At 38.1% G+C, this 21,082-nt stretch overlaps 1 protein-coding gene across 1 annotated transcript in view; it reads right to left on the reverse strand.

Annotated features, from left to right (window-relative positions):
- Positions 1–554: 554 nt before the first annotated feature.
- UBN2 (ubinuclein 2) overlaps positions 555–21,082 on the reverse strand; it is a 48,510-nt gene continuing 27,982 nt past the window's right edge. Inside the window, exons 9-17 of the mRNA XM_063426348.1 lie at positions 20,276–20,394; positions 19,671–19,784; positions 18,584–18,727; positions 17,836–17,886; positions 17,001–17,043; positions 10,896–12,479; positions 6,644–6,878; positions 4,582–4,668; positions 555–3,721 (exon numbers count right to left, since the gene is read on the reverse strand). Of these exons, the coding sequence (XP_063282418.1) occupies positions 3,672–3,721; positions 4,582–4,668; positions 6,644–6,878; positions 10,896–12,479; positions 17,001–17,043; positions 17,836–17,886; positions 18,584–18,727; positions 19,671–19,784; positions 20,276–20,394 (2,427 nt within the window). The 3' untranslated portion in view covers positions 555–3,671. The remainder of the gene's footprint in view (positions 3,722–4,581; positions 4,669–6,643; positions 6,879–10,895; positions 12,480–17,000; positions 17,044–17,835; positions 17,887–18,583; positions 18,728–19,670; positions 19,785–20,275; positions 20,395–21,082) is intronic.

Genomic DNA, 21,082 nt, shown 5'->3' on the forward strand with positions numbered 1-21,082 from the left:
AAACACTATGCATATTACAATATACAAGTAATACTCCAACTCCAGAAGTAAGGTAATTTATTTAAAATATATTTAAGTTACTCTACGTAATTGCACAAAATGTCCAATTCAAAGCTAAATCTGAAATAAAAAAAGAAAACCCACACTGAAATATTACAAAGATGACAATAACGGTCATTGTGGTAGTACGTATATACATTTTCTTTTAGCATCTCTACCAATAAAAATGCCCAACTAGAATACTTGCAGTATTCCACTACATAGTTGACAACAAAAACTAATCCATCACCAAAATATGTTTCAGTGTATTTTATTTTTTATTTTAATTACTTTTTTTGGTATCCCATAATCCACACTAACTAACTCACTCTCTCTCATTCTCCTTTAAACAGAGGGCAAAAAAAAAAAAATAATAATAATAATCCAAAATCCCTCCCCACCCCGCAGAAAAAAAAAGTTTTTAAATACCAAATACTTTGCTCTTCAGATAATTCAGGTCACAAGTTATCTTCAGAATTTTTTACGCCCAGAAAAGGCACCCCTTTAGACATATATTTAAAACATTAATATTTTATTGTTTGGGTAAAAGCTGGAACACATGAGGAAAGACTGGAAGTAAAGATACGCAAAAAAGAAGTCAGACATAAATGTCATGCCCTGAGTGAACAGGCTGACATCGTATTGCAATATTTTGAAAATTTAAGCTAAGCACAGGAAATAAAAGGCACTTAAATTGTAATCCCTACTTTTGAAGAGTGGGAGATGATTTTTAGAGAATATTTTGGCAATGGAGAAATTATGAATAGAAGAACTCAGAACATATTATTTTGTTCAAGTTATGTTATAATTACAGTTATAACCGGTCTTTTTCAGAACATCATCCTGTTAACAGCCTGGAGGCAGTGCTGCAATTAATTTCACATGTTTGTTGCCCAACTGAAATTACTTTAAATATGTATGGCAATAAAATAAAGAGGACTTATTGTTGTATACCACTGGAGAATACAGAGATTTATAAGCAGTTAAGTCTTTAGACCACTGGCCAGATAAGAGAAGAAGCACAAAAATTTAAACTAATCTACACCAAAACAGAAAAAGTTCAGTCCTGTAGCAGCAATATGGGTGCAAGCACTATTGAAGTTAAAACCTAAACTGCAATTACGCTATTGCCAGCTATGAGGCTGTGTCTACTTGGTTTAACGATGGAATACAAATTGCTGACCATCCCATTATAGGCCCTAGTAGCATAATAAGATAAAACCAGCTTCTGGTTAGAAACAAACGTGAAAGTTCAGCTTGACTGGCTATAAGATGCAGGGGAGCCAAACCCACAAGATACACAATATTGATACCTTTATGTTTGACATTAATACAGACATAGGAACAAACTATTGTGGTACAAACATTCATGACCTCATTATTGCTTATTAGTTGAAAGGAAAAAAAAGTGGTGGGGGTAAGAAGGGAATTTCACAAATTCTTTCCATAACCATACATTCAAAAACAAAAATCCCAAAGTTTTAAACTGGCAGTAATTAGATTTTTCTAAGACTTGAAAGGAGTATGTTATATGATGAATACTTCAAGTGGCTCTGTCACTCAAACTTACCTTTCTTCTTTTGTTTCCTCTTTCAGAATCTGCTGTTCTTTTCTACTACAGGGACTACCTTATATTGTGTATTTTTCCTACTTGACAGGTGGTGGAGCTCAATGCAACCTTCACACTTTGTTAGCTTGACAAATAAGTGGAGCTTGCTTTAAAGGGACACTATATGCACCCAGAACACTTCAGCTCATCGAAGTACTCTGGGTGCAGCGTTTCAGTCCCACTTAGTCCTGCAATGTAATCATTGCAGTTTCTCAAAAAACTGCATTGATTTACATTGCAGGACTAAGACTGCCTCTAGTGGCTGTCTGAAAGCCAACAGACGCACTTGCTTGCATAGGCAACTTTTGGTTGCCTGATGCTGGTTTGTGAGGCAAGTACAGTGTAAAAAATACAACTTTGTATTCCTTACACTATAGAATCACTTTAAGACTTGTCAGGTGTAAGAAAATACATAAAACAAAAAGCAATTTCTGTTTTAAAGAGAAGTAGATCAGAAATGAAGAAAACAAAAAACATTCTGGAAAAGAAGAGAAACAATAGGAGAAAGGTAAGCTTGAAGTAACAGCCACTTTAAGAAAATCTAACTAACGGGCATTCCTCGAATGGAATAGGTGCTCCAGGAAAGGATACAGACCTTTAGAAGCAATTTTATATGATGCCTAGATATTACCATATAATATGATAATGCCCCACTAAGATCAATCACAATTCAAGTTTATTGCAAACAATGTCACGTGCAGTCAAAACAGATGTATAGCAGGCTAAACTGGAAAAACAAAACAAAAAACTTTGCATGTTTCATTCTGACACACACTCTGTCCACTTTTCATTTTGATGCCTTTCAGCATATATAATACTGTCAATAATGCTTATCCCAGTTATTGTAGACAGGCACTAAATACTCCTTTTACATTGACACTGCGAAATAAAAGTTCTGTCCCAGAACTTCTAAAACTTGCATTGAAATGTTGCTTTTACTTTAACAGTTTTCTTTTCAAAGATTTTAAGAGGCTTGAAGTAATGCTGTACTATAAAACCATCAGCACTAGCAAAGAAAATGGGTATTCAAAAGCTTCCCGAATTTGTAAGCAGTAATGACAATGTTTCCAAAAATATATATATATGTATATAAATAAATAAATAAAACCACCAAGCATTCAGATCCTATTTACTTAATTTTCGTTATTAAGGGGTAAACCTTAATATTGGATTTTAAAACAGAATACCTGGATACATTTAGGTAAATCTAGTACAGTCATGAGGATACTGTACAACAACCCATACTAAAACAATGGGAAACTTCAGGAAAATCCTCCCAAATGAATATCAATGTGTCTGAATATCTAACTTCACGAACCTTAGAATTCTTAATTGCTCCCATCTACAAATGGCAAATATCCATTAGCCTGCTGTAGAGCATGATTTGTAAACTTAGATGCTGTTTCTTTTTTCCTTCAAAGCCAATATGTATGCATCATTCTTTGACAGATAACATGAAATAAATCAATGCAGGGGATCAACATTATTTTAAATTTAGTCAAATGCACCACTTTCATACAGGAAAATAAATCTTGAAGCAGATAACTATTCTGTCCATATTTTAACATTTGCAGCTTTAAAAATATTATTTATTTTTACTGGCAATCTTGTGCTATAATCCTCTTCATAGAGAAGAATGGAATGCAAACCACTAGCACACACGAGATTCTTGATGATTATATTAACACAAATAAATCTAAAACACATGCACACAACCCAGCAACTCATTCTGTTGAGGAGGGGATGGGAGTGGCTGCCCATTTCCTGCCAAAAAAATAATAAATTCCTTTTCTCGGTTTGGTAGCACCATCTTATAGCCAGTCATGCAAAATATGAATCTTATCTTCCTCTTGTTTAAGTACTTTATCTGTTTTCCACAGTGCTTGGGATCAGATCAATGTAAACATAGACAGCAAAGGTGGCTTGCACAAGATGTGAACTTTCTGATAGGGCGATATCCAGCCAATCAGAAAAAAAACAAAAACAAATTAAACTTGATTTTCCACTCTTTTGAATAGTTCAATCACTGGGTTTTGCGATGTAGTTTGGAGTCTCCTTTACTTTGGCCTCCATCTAAATAAAAAAAAAAAAAAGTGTGAGAAACATTAAGAAATGGCTTAATGATTATCTGAAATAAAAAACAAAAAGAACAAAAAAAAAATCAGTAAATTGTTAAGTTTAAATTTAAAGGAACACTTCAGACACAATAACTAAAGATACCACCCCCTTCACCCTGTTGCAAGTAGTTAATTGTTTTTGTACAGTCTAGCTATCTGGGGTCCACCAGGTGCTGCTCGGTTTCTAAGCAGGAGCAACAGTTAGCCCTTCATTGCAGAACTTAATTCACAAGCGCTAACTCACTTGCTGAGAGCATCAGCTGAAAGTTCTCTGAGATGCACCCAGTAAACCCCGGATAAGACGTAAAAACGGTTATCAATTGAGAAATTGAATGTTTTGGTCTTCATTACGTAAGAATGCACAACTAAAACATATGGCAAAGGATGAGCAAATAGAGCAGCAAGGTCTCCCTCCCCCACAATAAGTAATATTCCAGACCAGTCAAAAGATATACTAGGTGGAGCTACATTTGTGAAGTTTTGTAATTTCCCCCCAGGCATCACCAGTGGCATCTAGGGAGGATGCCATGGGATTCTGCATAGACCTCAGTCTTATACTCTTGCTCATGCGCAAAAGTACAACACTGATGTGGGCCCCTGGCAGCTGAAGCACCAGTTGAAGAGAGCAGTTGAAGAGAGCTGACAGAAAGACAATCTTGGTGGCCAATAGTGACAGGTTCAGATACTCACCTTTCCCTTACACCTGTGGCCACCAGACACCCAGCCAAGCAGTCAGCGTTGGGTGCTTTTGCAAATTACACAAAGACCCCATACAGTGACAGAGCTGCTTTAAGACAAATGATCAGTACTCCTTACCTGTGAATGTTTGCTGCAAATGTGGAGGCAAACTTGGATGAGAGATTGTTGAGGTGTGTGGAGTAGTCTGTAACCCCTTCAGTATATCTAGTTGGGGGTTATACAAAAAGATAAAAACACCTATTAGAGAAAAACCTCACACAGAACGGTATCCCTTTCCTTAAAGGTGCAAAAAAATAAAAAAAATAAAAACACATTGTTAGACTGGGTAACACCAACTATATCAGAGTGTAAAATTTCTGTATGTTTTAATGTGAATTTCTTTGAAGATTAAAGCATATTTATTCTTTGCAAAATGTCCTATTTAAGAGACCAAGGCAGAGACAAAAGCCTCTTTTCTTGCTATCTGTATTGGTAATGTAGACACATTTTTAGATAGAAACTAGTCTGTATTCTTACAACATTGGCAGCCTCAAAGAAATTATATGTCAGATATTTCCTAACAGCTGTCTCGAAATATAGGCATTACTATCTTTCTAAAGATAACGTTAAATTTCCATTAAAAATAAAAATATTGTCTTCATCTACCCAACCACTTGTAGGGCCACTGTCAAATTTACAGCAAAGTAGATTTAACTTTTTAGTATTTAGCATTTGTTACACAAACATTAAAATGCATACTATGTACAGAGGTTAAAAAAAAAAAAAAAGTCAGCAGCGAACAATAGCACTAATTAGCCCCCTAACCCAGATATTAGAAAAATAAATACATCCATAAATCACAATATCTTAATAATGTGTGTATCTGTAGTTCAGCTAAATACCCTAATAATTTATTAAGTTTAACTTTGAAATATCTCCTCCATCTATATCTCGAAAATATTTAGCCTTTAGAGATCAAGTTACACAAGCTAATTACGGTTTAAAGCCTAAAAGGTTACATTTTTGTATATGCTGGTAAAGTAACAGCGATTAGAAAATTCTAAATTGCTACAGAAAAATAAATTCACAGTTGAAACTAAAAACCCCAGGGTATATGTATAGGTGCATACGGACATTTAAAGGGATACTTTAAGCACAAACCTTCAGCTAAATGTTTTCATTTTTAAATCGGCTTTTGATCAGTTCTTATCTCCTGCTCTATTCATTGCATGTAATCACACAAGGTTGCAGGCTCTAACATGCAATTAACAGAGCAAGAGAGAAGACATTCTAGATTGAACAAGCGATATTCAAGCCTAGAAATGAAAAAGGTGTTCTTTTCAGGCGTAGGGAGGCTGTGCAATTCTCAGCCAGTTCTGCATAAACAAAGTTATTTAACTCTTAAATAGCAGAGAATCGAGCAGTGAGACTGCAGGGGAGTGATCTGTACACCAAAACCACTGCATTAAGCAAAAGCTGTTTTCGTGCTTCTAGTGTGTCCCTTTTTAATGTAATTGCTTTTTGACAGATTGGTGATAAAACACATGGTACTATTTTGTTTTGGGATTTCAAATTCACAAATACATATTATATCCTAATGTGCCCAAATACAAAGGGGTGGGGGTAAGGGGAACTTTAAGTTCCGGTATAACCACTGACTAGTATATGACTCCCATTTATTGTTCGTCAGTTTGCAGCATGCTATAAGGTAGAACTGTATGGTAAAATGTCTACCCAATTCAAACTCCCAAGTTGCAATTGTGACTGATTTCCTAAGCTCATAATGCATTAAGGATGGTATCCTCAAAATGCAAGTTAGGCTTATCATGACATACCACCTGAAAAATATATATAATGAAAGCCAAATGATAAATATGGAATTTTACCCAGTATACAAAATGTCATGTTTGAGAAAACCAGATTTGTTTTAAAATAACAATTTATTGCTCTTTACAATGTTTACATATACACATGTATCTAAATCCTTTTCATATATCCCATAGATCAGGCTTCCCCAAACTCCGGCACACCAGAGTTGCTGAACTACAACTCCCATGATTTTCAGCCTAGATCATTCATAGAATCATGGGAGTTGTATAGTTCAGCAACATCGGAAGGCCGGAGTTTGAGGAAGCCTGCCATAGATGAAGACTTTGTATAAAAATGTAGCTTTAAATAAATGACATTCCAAAGTTCTTACTTTGAGTAAGGTTGTGGTGGAAAGCTGTTGAGGTAGAACCCTGGGATGTTACCACATTGTTTGTGTCACTCCCAAAGCCAAGCAACTCCAGTGGAAACGCAAATGGCATCAGGCCGCTGAGCATCCCAAACGGGCCAAGAGAAGCAGTTGTCACATTTGGATTTGTTACAGAAAGCTGTGATGTCATGAGGGTCAGAGGTGAAGAATTTGCAAGGACAGAGCCTGCAGCTGCAGACTGTAAGGAATATATTAATATTAGTACTGTAGAGCATTGAAAGAAGGCAGAAAAACAAATTAAACCCACCCAGAAAAATAAATACATGCAACCATTGTGTAAGTGCTGTAAATAATAAACCTCTTCCATTTCTGATTTCATAGTTACCTGCATCACCTTCGCAATCATACAAAGTTATAATGGTGCCTGCCTATAGTGACCTTTTAAATTCTCTCAGAAGAACCTTTGTGTAATATACTGATGCAAACCAAAAAGTTTGATATTTGAGTTAGTACATGAAAATTAAATGGCATCACCTTATCGTATAACACTATATTTCTGACCATTAAATATCCATTATTGTTTTTTGTTTCTTTGTGGTTTTGCTCACCAACACAAATAAACACAATACCTAACCAGTAGAATGCACTAGAATTACCGTATATACTCGAGTATAAGCCGACCCGAATATAAGCCGAGGCCCCTAATTTTACCCCAAAAAACTGGGAAAACTTATTGACTTGAGTATAAGACTAGGGTCAGAAATGCAGCAGCTACTGGTAAATCGCTAAATAAAATTAGATCCTAAAAAAATTTGATTAATTGAATATTTATTTGCAGTGTGTGTGTAAGAGTGCAGTGTGTGTGTGTGTATGAGTGCAGTGTGTGTGTGTGTATGAGTGCAGTGTGTGTGTGTGTATGAGTGCAGTGTGTGTGTGTGTGTATGAGTGCAGTGTGTGTGTGTGTGTATGAGTGCTGTGTGTGTGTGTGTGTATGAGTGCTGTGTGTGTGTGTGTGTATGAGTGCTGTGTGTGTGTGTGTGTATGAGTGCTGTGTGTGTGTGTGTGTATGAGTGCTGTGTGTGTGTATGAGTGCTGTGTGTGTGTATGAGTGCTGTGTGTGTGTGTGTGTGTGTGTGTGTGTGTGTGTAAGTGCACTGTGTATGAATGCAGTGTTTGAGTGTATGATGCAGAGCCTTGGTGGGGGTGGGCATTTTTATTATTTTTTTATTATTTTATTTTAATAGTTTTTTTTGTTATATTTTTTTAATTATTATTATTTAATTATTTATTTATTTTATTATTATTAATTTTTTTTTTTCGTCCCCCCTCCCTGCTTGATACATGGCAGGGAGGGGTGGCTCTACCAGTGGCATTGGCAGTTCAGTGGGGGGAGGGAGGCTGTCAGAGAGCACTTACCTCTCCTGCAGCTCCCTTCTCCTCCGCGCTGGTCCGTGCAGCTCCTCTGTCAGCTCACAGTGTAAGTCTCGCGAGAGCCGCACTATGACCCCGCGGCTCTCGCGAGACTTACACTGGGAGCTGACAGAGGTGCTGAAAGGACTGGCGCGGAGGCGCATATACCTGAGCTAGTACATTAGCTCAGAAAAGTGTGAGTTAGTTACCTATGCACTTTATTTTCAATTTATATTCTGTATACAGGTTACACTATGTTTTGTATATTTGTGTTCTCTGTTTAAGGTCAGTCTGAAAACATTGGGACTATTCATAAGTATATATATCCATTAAGGTACAGCAAGGTTTCCCTTCAATTTTTTTCCTATATATCTACCACTATAGAGCGCTACACCGATATTTCTTCCTCTTCCACTATTTTCTGATAGAAAGATAAGCACGGTGACACAGCAGCTCACATCAATTTGCTTGGTATAACCTAAAGTTAAAACTATACATATAAGCGCTTGTACTTTCCATTTTATCCCTTCTCCTCCGCGCCGGTCCGTGCAGCTCCTCTGTCAGCTCACAGTGTAAGTCTCGCGAGAGCCGCACTATGACCCCGCGGCTCTCGCGAGACTTACACTGGTAGCTGACAGAGGTGCTGAAAGGACTGGCGCGGAGGAGAAGGGAGCTGACAGGAGCTGCAGGAGAGGTAAGCGCTCGCTGCCAGCCCCCAGTCTGTATTATGGCAATGTAAATTGCCATAATACAGACTATTGACTCGAGTATAAGCCGAGTTGGGGTTTTTCAGCACAATACTCGAGTATATACGGTAACTAGCTATTCTATACAAATCCAAACTACCAGTAAAAACGGTCCTCTGGGTTTACCAGTATATCAGAATTACAGGATGTTTCTGCTTTAGCATACACAGTAATACTACTGACTGAGCGCGGTTTCCACTGGACCCCCAGGGCAGCCACCCACACTACTAGATATAGAGATGCAGAAGAAGCCTCCCCTTCATACTTATAATACAAGATACCACACACACAGTTCCTACAAACACACCGCCACTGACAATCCACAAGCACACAAGAAGCCTCTCTATGCAATACTATAAGCAGCCCTACACATACATACACACCACCAGACACACAATGTGACATTGAAACACACTATTCCACAAGCAGCCATTCATAGGCATCATACAGAATACCAAAAACTACTCATGAATATATACAATTTAACAGTTCACATGCGCAAAAAATGCTGCATTACAAAGCAACTTCAGCACCCATAAATACACAAGCACAATACAGCAACACCAAGGAACTTCAAGGGCTTTTTTTGGCACAGTACCACTAAAAGGTTGCATATACCCCTGTTCTGAAATGTTACATGTTCTGTTTGGGCATGTAATAAAGGAAAACTGAAAGAATTGCCCTGGATAGGGTTCTATAACTTGTTTTGGAAGAACCAGAATCTATGCACTATCTGTTAAAGGAACACTATAGGGTAAGGAACAAAAACATGTTTTTCTGACCTGCCTCCCTAAATATAGTAAAATCTTATTTTTATTCAAGTTTGCAGCTGCTGCCTCTGCCCCTGAACAGCTCTGTCTGCTGACTTCATCATGAGTGGTGGTCTGAGCCACAATGCTTCCCCATAGGATTGGCTGAGATTGACAAGGAGGCAGATCAGGGGCAGATCCAGCACAAGTCAAACTCAGCCCTTACCAATCAGCATCTCCTCATAGAGATCCATTGAATCATAGCATCTCTATGAGGAAAGTTCAGTGTCTGCATGCAGAGGGTGGAGACACTGAATGACAGTGCTACACACTGGCAGCATTGACCCATGAAGCACCTCTAGTAGCCATCTGAGGAGTGACCAGTGAAGTTATCAATACGCTGTAATGTAATCACTGTATTTTCTCTGAAAAGACAGTGTCTACAGAAAAAATCCTAAGGGGAATGATTCTTTTCACCAGAACAAATACAATAAGCTGTAGTTGTTCTGGTGACTATGGTGTCCCTTTAACTTTTGCACCCTTTGTACTTTTTTGGTAGCCTACTAGTCAGACCTAAATTTTACTCACTATTGGAAACTTTGACATATAATGCTACCATTGGAATATTTAGATTAAACGGTCAGCATGCAATAAACCATTTTTACAATTCAATCAGGCGTCCACAATTAAGTATTCCTGCATAGCTGTCAGCCTGTCTGTGAGGCACACATACCATAATTAAAACAATGCATAAATGCAGGTTTCTTACAAGTTTTGTAACAGGGGCATTCTAGAAGATAAATAAATATTGCATTAAACATGCCTGGCACCTTACAGAGTTTCTCTGATCATTGTAATGACCACTTTTTAACAGCAATAACATAAGATTTAGAAATCTAATCCAGCATACTATTATTGCTCAAAAAGATTCAAAGGCACAATTTAGCTCATCGTGTGAAAAAATACCATGTTCTCCAACAACTTTGGCCTTTCTTAACATTGGACCAAGGGCTTCTGAGCTTATTAGTCTCACGTATTGGTATTTGAAGTAAACAGGACTGAACTTCTAAAAGCTTCAGACACTCAGGAAATGCTTCTAATCACACTTAAAGTTTAGTTTTTGGATGGTGGTGAAACCGTAAAATGTAAACAGTACTTGGATTTATGAGTATAAATAAGAAGCTTGCTTTAAACTGCAGATAGTGCAATTTACAAATAAAACAACAAAAAACCCTCACAGGGCAGCTACGAATGTAGGTTAAAACATACTCTTTAAGATAGTTTTCTTTTCTTCAAACACATCTGCTTTGGGTAAGTTTGAATGATATGGAAGATAGACAAAAGACTCACCTGTACAGTAGCCGCTGTAATAGGGGACCCCGAGGCAGATAGTTGTCTGTGAGGTGTTGGCTGTTTAGTGGCACCCAAATTTCCACTTCCTGAAGCCCCTACAAAGTTAGTCCTAGTTGCAGTGTTAGAGTTATGGTTTGCTATGCTTACTGGTACATTATGGATGATATTTGTGGTTTTAATAGCTCCAGGTGGTGTAGGGGTCAGTGGCTTTGGAGAAGAGTTGGATTGCTTTGGAGATTGAGTGGATGGTTTCGGTGATGGGCTTTGCATTTTTAAGGGTGGGTTTTGCATTTTTGGTGATGGGCTGGGTTGTCTAACAGAAGGTGAGGTTTGTTTGGGGCATGAGTTTGGGGTCTTGTTTAGCACAGAGGGGTTCTTTGACCCCTGCACTCCTCCAAGAATTCGGTTACCAGGCAAAGGGCTTGCTGTGGGTGAAGGGCGTCCAATAATACCACTTGAAATCTTTTGATGTGCAGTATTCTGGGCGACAGATGTAATTGAACTGGAAGAACTAGAAGTAATAGGCTTGGGAGAAGGGGACATAATGACGTACGGTGGTTTGAATCCAGGATTAGAGCCTTGTGAACTCAAGTTTTTTGCAAGAATGTTACTAGAGGTAGAAGAGGCAAAAGTCCGGGAAACTGGTATAGGTTGACTGCTACCAAGAGATGGTGATGTGGGAGGCCGGTAAATAATGACTTTTTCAGGTGTCTTTATAACTGGTGAAGTGGAAGAAATCTGTGGACTGCTGGTCAGTCGAACAACTGGATTAGTGTGAGACTTACTGATAGTTGCTTGCAAAGGGGTAACATAGTTTTGCTGAAGGGGAGATTGCTGATGGACCTTGACAGCTTGTAAAGAACAAGTGTTTTGGATTTGTGAAGAAGAAACAAGGGCTTGTGAAGAGGATATAAACGGTGTTGATGGAGAGCTGGATGGGGTGGTGGATGTGGAAGAAGAGCCTGCAGCTTTGGCTTGCTGAGCAGAAGGAACCTTAACCTTGGCAGGTATAGAGGATGAAGACACTTCAACCTGCAGAGACCTTTGGATTCCTTGCTGAAGCAACTTGGCAGGTAGGGGTTCCAATGATACTTTTGGGTTTTGTATTGAAGAACCTGCAATTAAACCAGAAACCACTGGGGAATGGCCGGTTGCAGGATCCTGAGGTTTCTTTGGTAAAGGGGCCGAGTGGCCTGCAATGAGACTAGATGTTTGCTGAGAAGATTCTGCTTTTTTAGAACCCCCTAACGGCAGTTTGCTCATTATAGAGGCAAGCTTTTCCTCTCTCAAAGCAATTTTAGGACGGGATGTTGGGGTGTCAATGATGCAATTGGATGATGGGGCTTTAGTTCCATTATTAGTTCCATTATTGAGTACAGCCAGTGCTTCAGAAATTGAGTCCAATGAAGGGTGTTTGAAAGAAAGCTCTTCATCTAAAGAGTCATCTAGACATATAGTCTCTGAAGGAAGTGTGCAGCTTGAGCTTGTGGGACCAATTGGTGTAACTGCATTCAAAGAAGGTGCTCGGTTCATTGTAGGATGGGGAGTGAAGGTTTTCTGTTCTTTCTTAGGGCTAGATTCCTAAACAGGATAAAAATAAAGTGTTAACACAGAAGTACCCAAACAATTAAAAATAAAATATTGCATTGAACATACAAGGCCACAAAACTAAACCCACATAATTCCGTTTTTCTATACGACAGCCTGTCAACCCCTTAAGAACACAGCTTTAAAAAGCTTGTCTTATCCAGAAGGACACAAGCCATTTTTTCATATTTTGCGGTTTGTTTTCAACCACTATTTGCATCTCTCATTTATTGTACCAACATATATATAATTAATATATATAAATATATATATATACACACACACACACAGATATATTATACATACATACATACATACACACACACACACATACATATACACACACACACACAGATATATTATACATACATACATATACACACATACATATACACACACATACATATACATATATCTTGTGTATTGTTTACTATATATATATATATATATATATATATATATATATATATATATACATACATACATACATACATACATACATACATACATACATACATACATACATACATACATACATATATATACACACACACATACATATATACATACACATACATACATACCCCTCGCCCTGTCTCGGTTGGAGTTCCCCAAGGCTCTGTCCTTGGTCCCCTTCTATTTTCTCTTTATACTGCCTCTCTTGGAAAACTTATTGCCTCTTTTGGATTCAACTACCACCTGTACGCTGATGACACTCAGATATACCTCTCCTCACCGGACCTCTCCCCGGCCGTCCTGCAACGTGTCACTGCTTGCCTCTCTTCCATCTCTGACTGGATGTCGTCACGCTTTCTCAAACTTAACCTCTCTAAAACTGAACTCCTTGTCTTTCCTCCTCCTAATACTGATCCTCCTCTCTCACTCTCCCTTCAAGTCAGTGATATCCACATAAGTCCATCCCTACAAGCGCGATGTCTTGGCGTCATACTTGACTCTGGTCTCACCTTTGAGTCTCACATCCAGTTTGTTGCCAAGTCCTGTAGGTTCCAACTCAAAAACATAGCCCGCATCCGCCCCTTTCTTACGCAAGATGCTACCAAGGAGCTTGTCCATGCTCTAGTAATTTCCCGCATGGATTACTGTAACCCTCTCCTGATTGGTCCCCCCAAAAGCCGTACTGCCCCGCTACAGTCTGTAATGAATGCTGCAGCTAGACTGATTTTCCTATCCAGTCGGTCCTCTCACACCTCGCCCCTCTGCCAGTCCTTACATTGGCTCCCTGTATCCTATAGGAGTCAATTCAAAGTGCTAACCCATACATTTAAAGCACTGAACAATTCCAACCCCTCTTATATCTCTTCACTGATCCAGAGGTATGCCCCTCCTCGTACCCTCCGCTCTGCCCGCGACCACCTCCTGACCGCTGCTCGCACCCGTACGGCCAACTCACGCTTGCAGGACTTCTCACGGGCGGCTCCTCTCCTATGGAATAACTTGCCTACTGCCATCAGACTCTCCCCTAGTCTTCAATCATTTAAGAAGGGCCTTAAATCCCATCTCTTCAGGAAAGCGTATGGCCTCCCAGAGTAATCTCTCCCTTACATACCGGTCTCTTGCTCTCCTATGGGATAGTGCTTTGCTCTCTCCTCCAGCTCTGCTTCACTCCTACTTGATATTTCCTATCCTAATGTTTCTAATACCCCACCTCCTATAGACTGTAAGCTCATTTGAGCAGGGTCCTCTTCAACCTATTATTCCTGTAAGTTTTCTTGTAATTGTCTTATTTATTGTTGCATCCCCCCCTCTCAAAATATTGTAAAGCGCTACGGAATCTGCTGGCGCTATATAAATGGCAATAATATTAATAATACACATATATATATATATATATATATATATACACACACACACACACACACACACACACACACACACATATATATATATACACATACTGCTTTTTATAGGGCAAAAATGGCTTTAATTCGATGTCACAAATACATATTAAATTCTCATTAATTATAAAACAAAATGCCCCCCCCCCCCCAAAAATAAAAAGCTAAAGTTTTTTCTTTTTTCACAGTTTTGCCAATAGCATGTGCATAAAATGTCCACCTTAGGAAAAGTAATTCAAAATAAATTCATTTATGTGTCTTGATTTATAGAGTACATAATATGTATAGGATTTCAGCTTATTTTGAAAGTTACACATCACAAAATACAAGGGCTAAAATAAAATTTTAATGTAAAATAATTTTAGAATTTGGTATGTTTGTCTTGTAACTTTAGTAGCCATCATAGAAAACAAAATCACCACACAAAAGTATATATTTGTATGAAGTAGACATCACAGACTATTTACCTAAGGTTATTTTGACACTTTTTATGTAGCCATTTCATCGCCAATCTCTGCTAAATATTGGAGTAAAATTGTGTTTTTTCTCTATTTTGGCATTTACAAAGCTGGTGTGTACTATTCTTGCACAGAACCCCATATTGTGTTCAGCTACATCTGCGGAGTATAATGATACCCCCATTGTATGCCTTTGGTAAAATTCTGTGAAGCTACAATGCCATACAAGAGGCTATTTCAGTTTCTATAGTTAGAATTTTCATAGATGGATTTGACAGGCCCCAAGACTCATGTTGGGGCATAATAGTAGTTTGACTGTTCAAATAACCCCACAAAGGGCTTCCATTTGATAAAGCAGACACTCCATGGTTTACTATATGGCGTATATTGTGCCTTAACTTGTCACCATTTTTTCACCAATTTATGTCAATGTTTGTGGTAAGGGGAAAAAAAAATGGCATTTTTACATACATGTTGCATTTTTGCGGAGTATTTCTTACACTTGATATGTGCCACTGTCATAAAATCCCCTAAATTATGCTTAGTTACATCTTCTGAGTAAAACCATATGCAATGTATGACCTGGACACTCGTGACAAGTTCCGGTTTTTAAGTGTGAATTTTCATGGAGGGTTTTGATACATCCGTGTCCCACTTTGGAGCACTTGAGCAGGTTACATATTCCAACTACACCATAAAGGCATACCATTTCTTAAAGAAGACATCGCAGGGTATTTCAAAAGGCATATTTTGTACCTTGGCATGGGATCATTTTTCCCGCTAGCTTGTACCATGTGTAGTGGTAATAAGCATTTTTTCTGCCCTTTTGACACTCAAAGTATGTTTCCACGGCTGTTTAATATTTCATATGTTGCTCAGCTTTATCATCGGAGTACAACAATTCCGTAGCGCTGTACAATGGGTGGACTAACAGACACATAATTGAGATCAGACCACTGGACATACAGGAACAGAGGGGGATGAGGGCCCTGTTCGATGAACTTACATGCTAGAGGGAGTGGGGTATAGTGACACAAAGGGTTAGAGTAAGGGAATTAAATAGTTTGTTAGAGAAGGGTTTAATGAGTGCTTGGTAGGTCATTTTTGACAGTTGCAGGAAAGGAGTCATGGGGTGGGGGGTGAGAAACCTGCTGATAGTTTAATTGATACGCTTTAATGAAGAAGTGAGTTTTCAAAGATTTTTTGAAGGAGTGGAGGCTGGGTGAAAGTCTGATTGAGGAGGGAAGGGAGTTCCACAGAATAGGTGCAGCCCTGGAGAGGTCTCGAAGGCGAGCATCAGAGGTGGGGATCCGGGCATATGTGGACGTTGAAGGGGCACATTTAAGACACAGTTTTTGTTCAAACTTTGAATTTTTATGCTGTGTCCATGTCCCATTTTGGAGTAGTTTAGCTAGTTGGTTATTCAAACTACCCCACAAACACATTATTTATTAAAGAATACACCCCAGGGTCATTCAAAACGCATATTTTGAACCCAAGCATGGGATCATTTTTTCGCTAGCTTGTTCCAGGTGTAGTGGTAATGAGCATTTTTTTTAAAAAAATTTTTTACAGTTAATCCCTAACTAGCAGTAAGCAGCACTAGCAGTAAATTCCCTAGCTTCCCATAACTCCCACCCACCCCAGCTAGCAAAATATATAATAATTTTAGTAAAGCAGGGGAAAGGTGGGGTGGGATTCCACTTTAACTTTCTCCCCCCCCCCCCCCCGCCCCCCAAGGATAAGCAGATCGGCACTGATTAGACTCCCTGCATTTTACACTGCCTGCGGAGGAGCAGGCAGGCAGATCAGGAGTCCCTCTGCAGCACATGTGCTCGCTCTGACAGGCTGCCAGAGCGATCACAGCTGCAGGGACGGCGCGATCGGGTGCTCACGGTCTGCAGGAGCAGCGTTAATTTTAGTAAATGACGGTAATTTTCCATCATGCGTCATTAACGGTAGGACAAGCATGACGGAAAATTTCCGTCCTGCGTCGCAAAGGGGTTAAGACACTAGTGAATAACTAAGTGTTTGTCAACAAAATGAGAATGTGAAATGAGAAATGAGAAGGTGAATTCAAAGCGAATTTCAAATTCAAGGTCAAAATAGCAGAACTGGAAATATTCTCTAAGTCAGCTATACTTTCAGTTAGGTTACTAGTTAGTATAGAACCCTGACAAAAAGAATGAAAAGTGACTTACTTTGACTTTTGGTTTAGGCGCCAGAATTACTTTTTTCTTTGCTCTGTAAAATTAGAAGGAACAAAATACTGAATTAATCATTTCTTCCTGCTGAATAAAATGTGAAAACATACTGCTGGATTGAATAGTCTGGATGATCTAGCAAAATAAAACTTTTTTTTTTTTTTTAAATCCTCTCTGCAAGAATACATTTCTGGAAGTAAGAAGAATCCACATAGCAGTGTGGAATGGAAAATGTCCAACTTATGGAAACTTAACCATCATTAAAAAACAAAACGCTCTTCAATAGCTACTCTAAATTTCTGTTTTGCACCATTAGGTCTAATTATATATGGCGCCCTCTGTAACCTTTACCTGCATAATAGATATTTATTTTTATAGTAATATTTTGAACCCCCTTAATTTGTGTCATTGGCATAACAAGAAAGACTAAAAGTGTGATATTTTCTACTTGCATGCTGGAATATAAAAGATGCAACATATGTCATTTGATGGCATGGGTGGATGCATGATGAAATGTGACGGATGCAATCAAGACAGTATACTTCGATCTATACAACATATTTTGAATTATATATGTGCTAACAATAAGACATCTCAGCTATATTTTTATTATCAGCAATAAAGAATAATTTTTGTAGGTGGATTAGAATATTTAAAAGGAACACATTGCTGAACTCTCGGCTCAAGTGCACAATTTAGATTTTTAATTCACAGAATTCAGAGAGAGAGAGATCCTGTTTTTTTTAACTCTTTGACCTTCGGTTTGTTGATATTGTTCTATATATCTATATATTTAAAAAAAGTTAATTAAAAATAAGTGGTCTATACTCACGGAGTAGAAGTGAGATGATTATGTACACTGCGACTCTCTTTGAACAGCATCCTAGCAAAAGAAAGTTAGAAGTTACACTTGCTATATATAGTTTATGCTCCAAGAAGGTTATGTATAGTTTATGCTCTAGAAAGGTCAGCTCCACATATAACTTAAAGTGTACCTGGCACTCTACATTGTATGTTAGATAATATGAAATTTGTGTGCAACAGAAGAAGATTGCTTTTCTTGGGAAAGTGCCAAAGGCAGGAGGAACTGGCAGCAGTGGGCCATGGCAGTTCTGGCATACTGGAAAGGAAGTGTAATTATAAAATCTTTCTAATTCATAATTTATATTTATGATAAAGTATAGATATACTGCTTGAGGAGAGATTATACTTTTAAGTATACCTGTGACATATCTCAAGAAAAAAGGTGTTCACTATAGCTATATACTGAGAGTATGGGCTACTTTTTAAAGTTCCATAATGAAGGATCTTCGTTCAATCTTTATTTGAATGGAACAAACTTTCCCTTGTGGACATGATGCTCTACTGGTGTTCATAGTATGCTGTCATGACAGAGTTAAGACAATGCATTCTCAACTCTTCTTAGCGGCTCCTGGATGAATTTCAAGTTTCCCTTGAAGTAGGACTTCAAATCTGTTAGGCTCTTGCAGACCCGGGATTTGACTGTTGGTATACCCAACAGTTAACTTCTGCCAGAATTGTCAGAAATATTAATCTGGCACAGTTATGTAGTTTCATACCTTGACTGCATCCAACCTTTGGGCCACAAAGGTTTCACTTCAGTTTCCATGAAAGTCTTGAGATAGTCTTCTGCTGACTGACTTTTATTGGGTTCCAGCTCATAGCACCCCAGCTTAATTCTAACCAAGTTGCAAAGCAAATTCCTACACAAAAATTAAGAGCACAACACAAAGTTCTAAATGCAAAGCAACATGTCATTTCCCTGTAAGATTATTAATTATGGTGCATTTCAGGATAAAAATAAATAGGCTACAAAATATATATCAAATATCATGATGCACCATCAAACCTTCAAAATACTACAGGCACCTCAATGAAGACTTCTTAATGTCAGGCACCATTAGTTTATCACTGCAAATTAAAACATTGCTGTTCTGCAGGTACAGTAATGTTTATATTACTGGGTTTAAATATCTCTAGTGGCTGTCACTGACAGCCACTAGAGGTGATTCCTCCAAAATAAACAAATGAAACTTGGTTATGTAAATCAGGTGGTGTAGGAGACTATTAATTACTATTAATTTAGCAATGTTTTAGGCAAGACTTTTTTTTTTTTAATTCACACACTTGGTAATTAAATGTATTTGTTCTCCCTCCCCACCCCAGGAATTTGCAGAAATTCTACCAATTTACAAATGTAACAGTAGTTTTAAATACCAACAGAAGCAAAAGCTCTAATTTGTTCTGTTGCTTTTTTACAATATTGTTTTTCAATTACTAACTTCTAGAGTACTTCGGTGTTTTCAAGTTACCGACTTTCAATCAGGTTTTATAATAAATTTACACTGTGTGGGAGGTGAGCAGTGATGGCAAGGAGATATGAATTATTTGGTATTGTGTATAAGATTTCACTGGAGCTAACAGAGTGCACACCTGCCCATATTCTGTTTGAATTCACTGGTGCTGGTCTGTTTTTATTTTGGTTTATTTCAAAAATGGAAATACAGTCACTATCCTGAACAGGTGAGACACGTGCTATTATTTGCTAACCTAATATTTTAATGTTTACATATTCAAACAATGAAAGCAAACATAATATGATTCACCATCTCCCATTTTTGTCACATTAACCACTTAATTTGATACCTTATATTATCATCCCAGCAGAATTTCTTCCTTGGTCCCATGATTCTTTTGCCAGGTTTCTCCTCATCATCATCCTCAGAAGGATTCTTATCACGATCATCCTCTCCAAGGTGCCTGTATTGACAAGCAGATATGATTTACAATACTAAAAGAGGAAATTTTATTTCTGCCACAGCCACCCCAAACCAAAAAACAAACAAAGAACCCTAGCAACTCTAGTTATATGAGACACACAAAGAGAAAACTGTCTGGACAAAAAACAAATAATACATTTGTATTAATCTACGTTAAAGGAACACTATAGTCACCAGAAAAACCACAGCTTAATGTAAGTGTTCTGGTGAGAAAAATCATGCAACACATTTTGGCAAATAAGGGACAGTTCTGTACATCGATCAGTCACCACCAATTACTTGTGAGTAAAGAGAGGTTAAACAAGACAAATGGAAAGGGGTGTAGAACAACCGTTAAAAAAAAAAAAAAAAAAAAAAAAAAAAAAAAAATGCACTGCTTACGCCTTGCATTGCTATTATTGTATAAAAATAAGCATTGTACAAGAACCCATTTATACAGCAGAAATACACTAAGAAAAAGTAAAGGCTTACTTGGCATTTTTTGCCTGATTGTGGGCTTGGCAGTCTTCTTGGTACCTATTCAGCTGGTCAGGCATTACAATGCCAATAGCCATTTTAAGTCTCTGAAGAGGTTCTCTAAGTCGATCATCCTGAAATGTATGAAAGTTGTAGAAATGGGATAAATACTTATATAAGTAAGCCTTCACGATAACGGAACAGTAATCAGTAAACAAATGGACTGTAGCAATGTTGACTGAAGACTTAGAATGGTTTAAACTTATGTTTAAATAATTTATTACTTAAAAAAAAACAAAAAAACACAACAGCTACCTTACAACTAAATAGGGAGTTATTTGAAGTATACACCCACAACATTTGAGTTCTACCTGGGTGTGTCAACCAGCTTAGGCACGTACTGCATTTACAACTCAAAGGTGTCCCAGATACATAAAATAATAAGATATCAAAATAATTTATAACAGGGGGGCGGAGCTAGCAAGCAACTCAAGCAGACGTGCAAGCACTGAGTTCTGGGAGAAATTCCGCCAAAATTTTTTTTAAAAGCGTAAAACAGGCAGATTAGGAAGCCCCACTTACCTCCTACACCTGTCCGAACATAATGGTACACAAATCAAAACAACTACAAAGTGAGACGACGCCGACTTCTAAAAATATCAGGGATTTGTTCAGGGTAACGTCGCGGCCTGCCAAGATGGCGCCTACGCAGGAAGCCTCTGACTACTCCTCGGATGCGTGAAGGGGAGTCCGCCGAGGCACCAGCAAATGGGGGGGATTATCAGAATGGAAGTACTCCATGAACAGATGCCGGCGAGCAAA

Source organism: Pelobates fuscus, chromosome 7 (assembly GCF_036172605.1).
Source record: "Pelobates fuscus isolate aPelFus1 chromosome 7, aPelFus1.pri, whole genome shotgun sequence".
In the NCBI taxonomy this organism is placed as follows: Eukaryota; Metazoa; Chordata; class Amphibia; order Anura; family Pelobatidae; genus Pelobates; species Pelobates fuscus.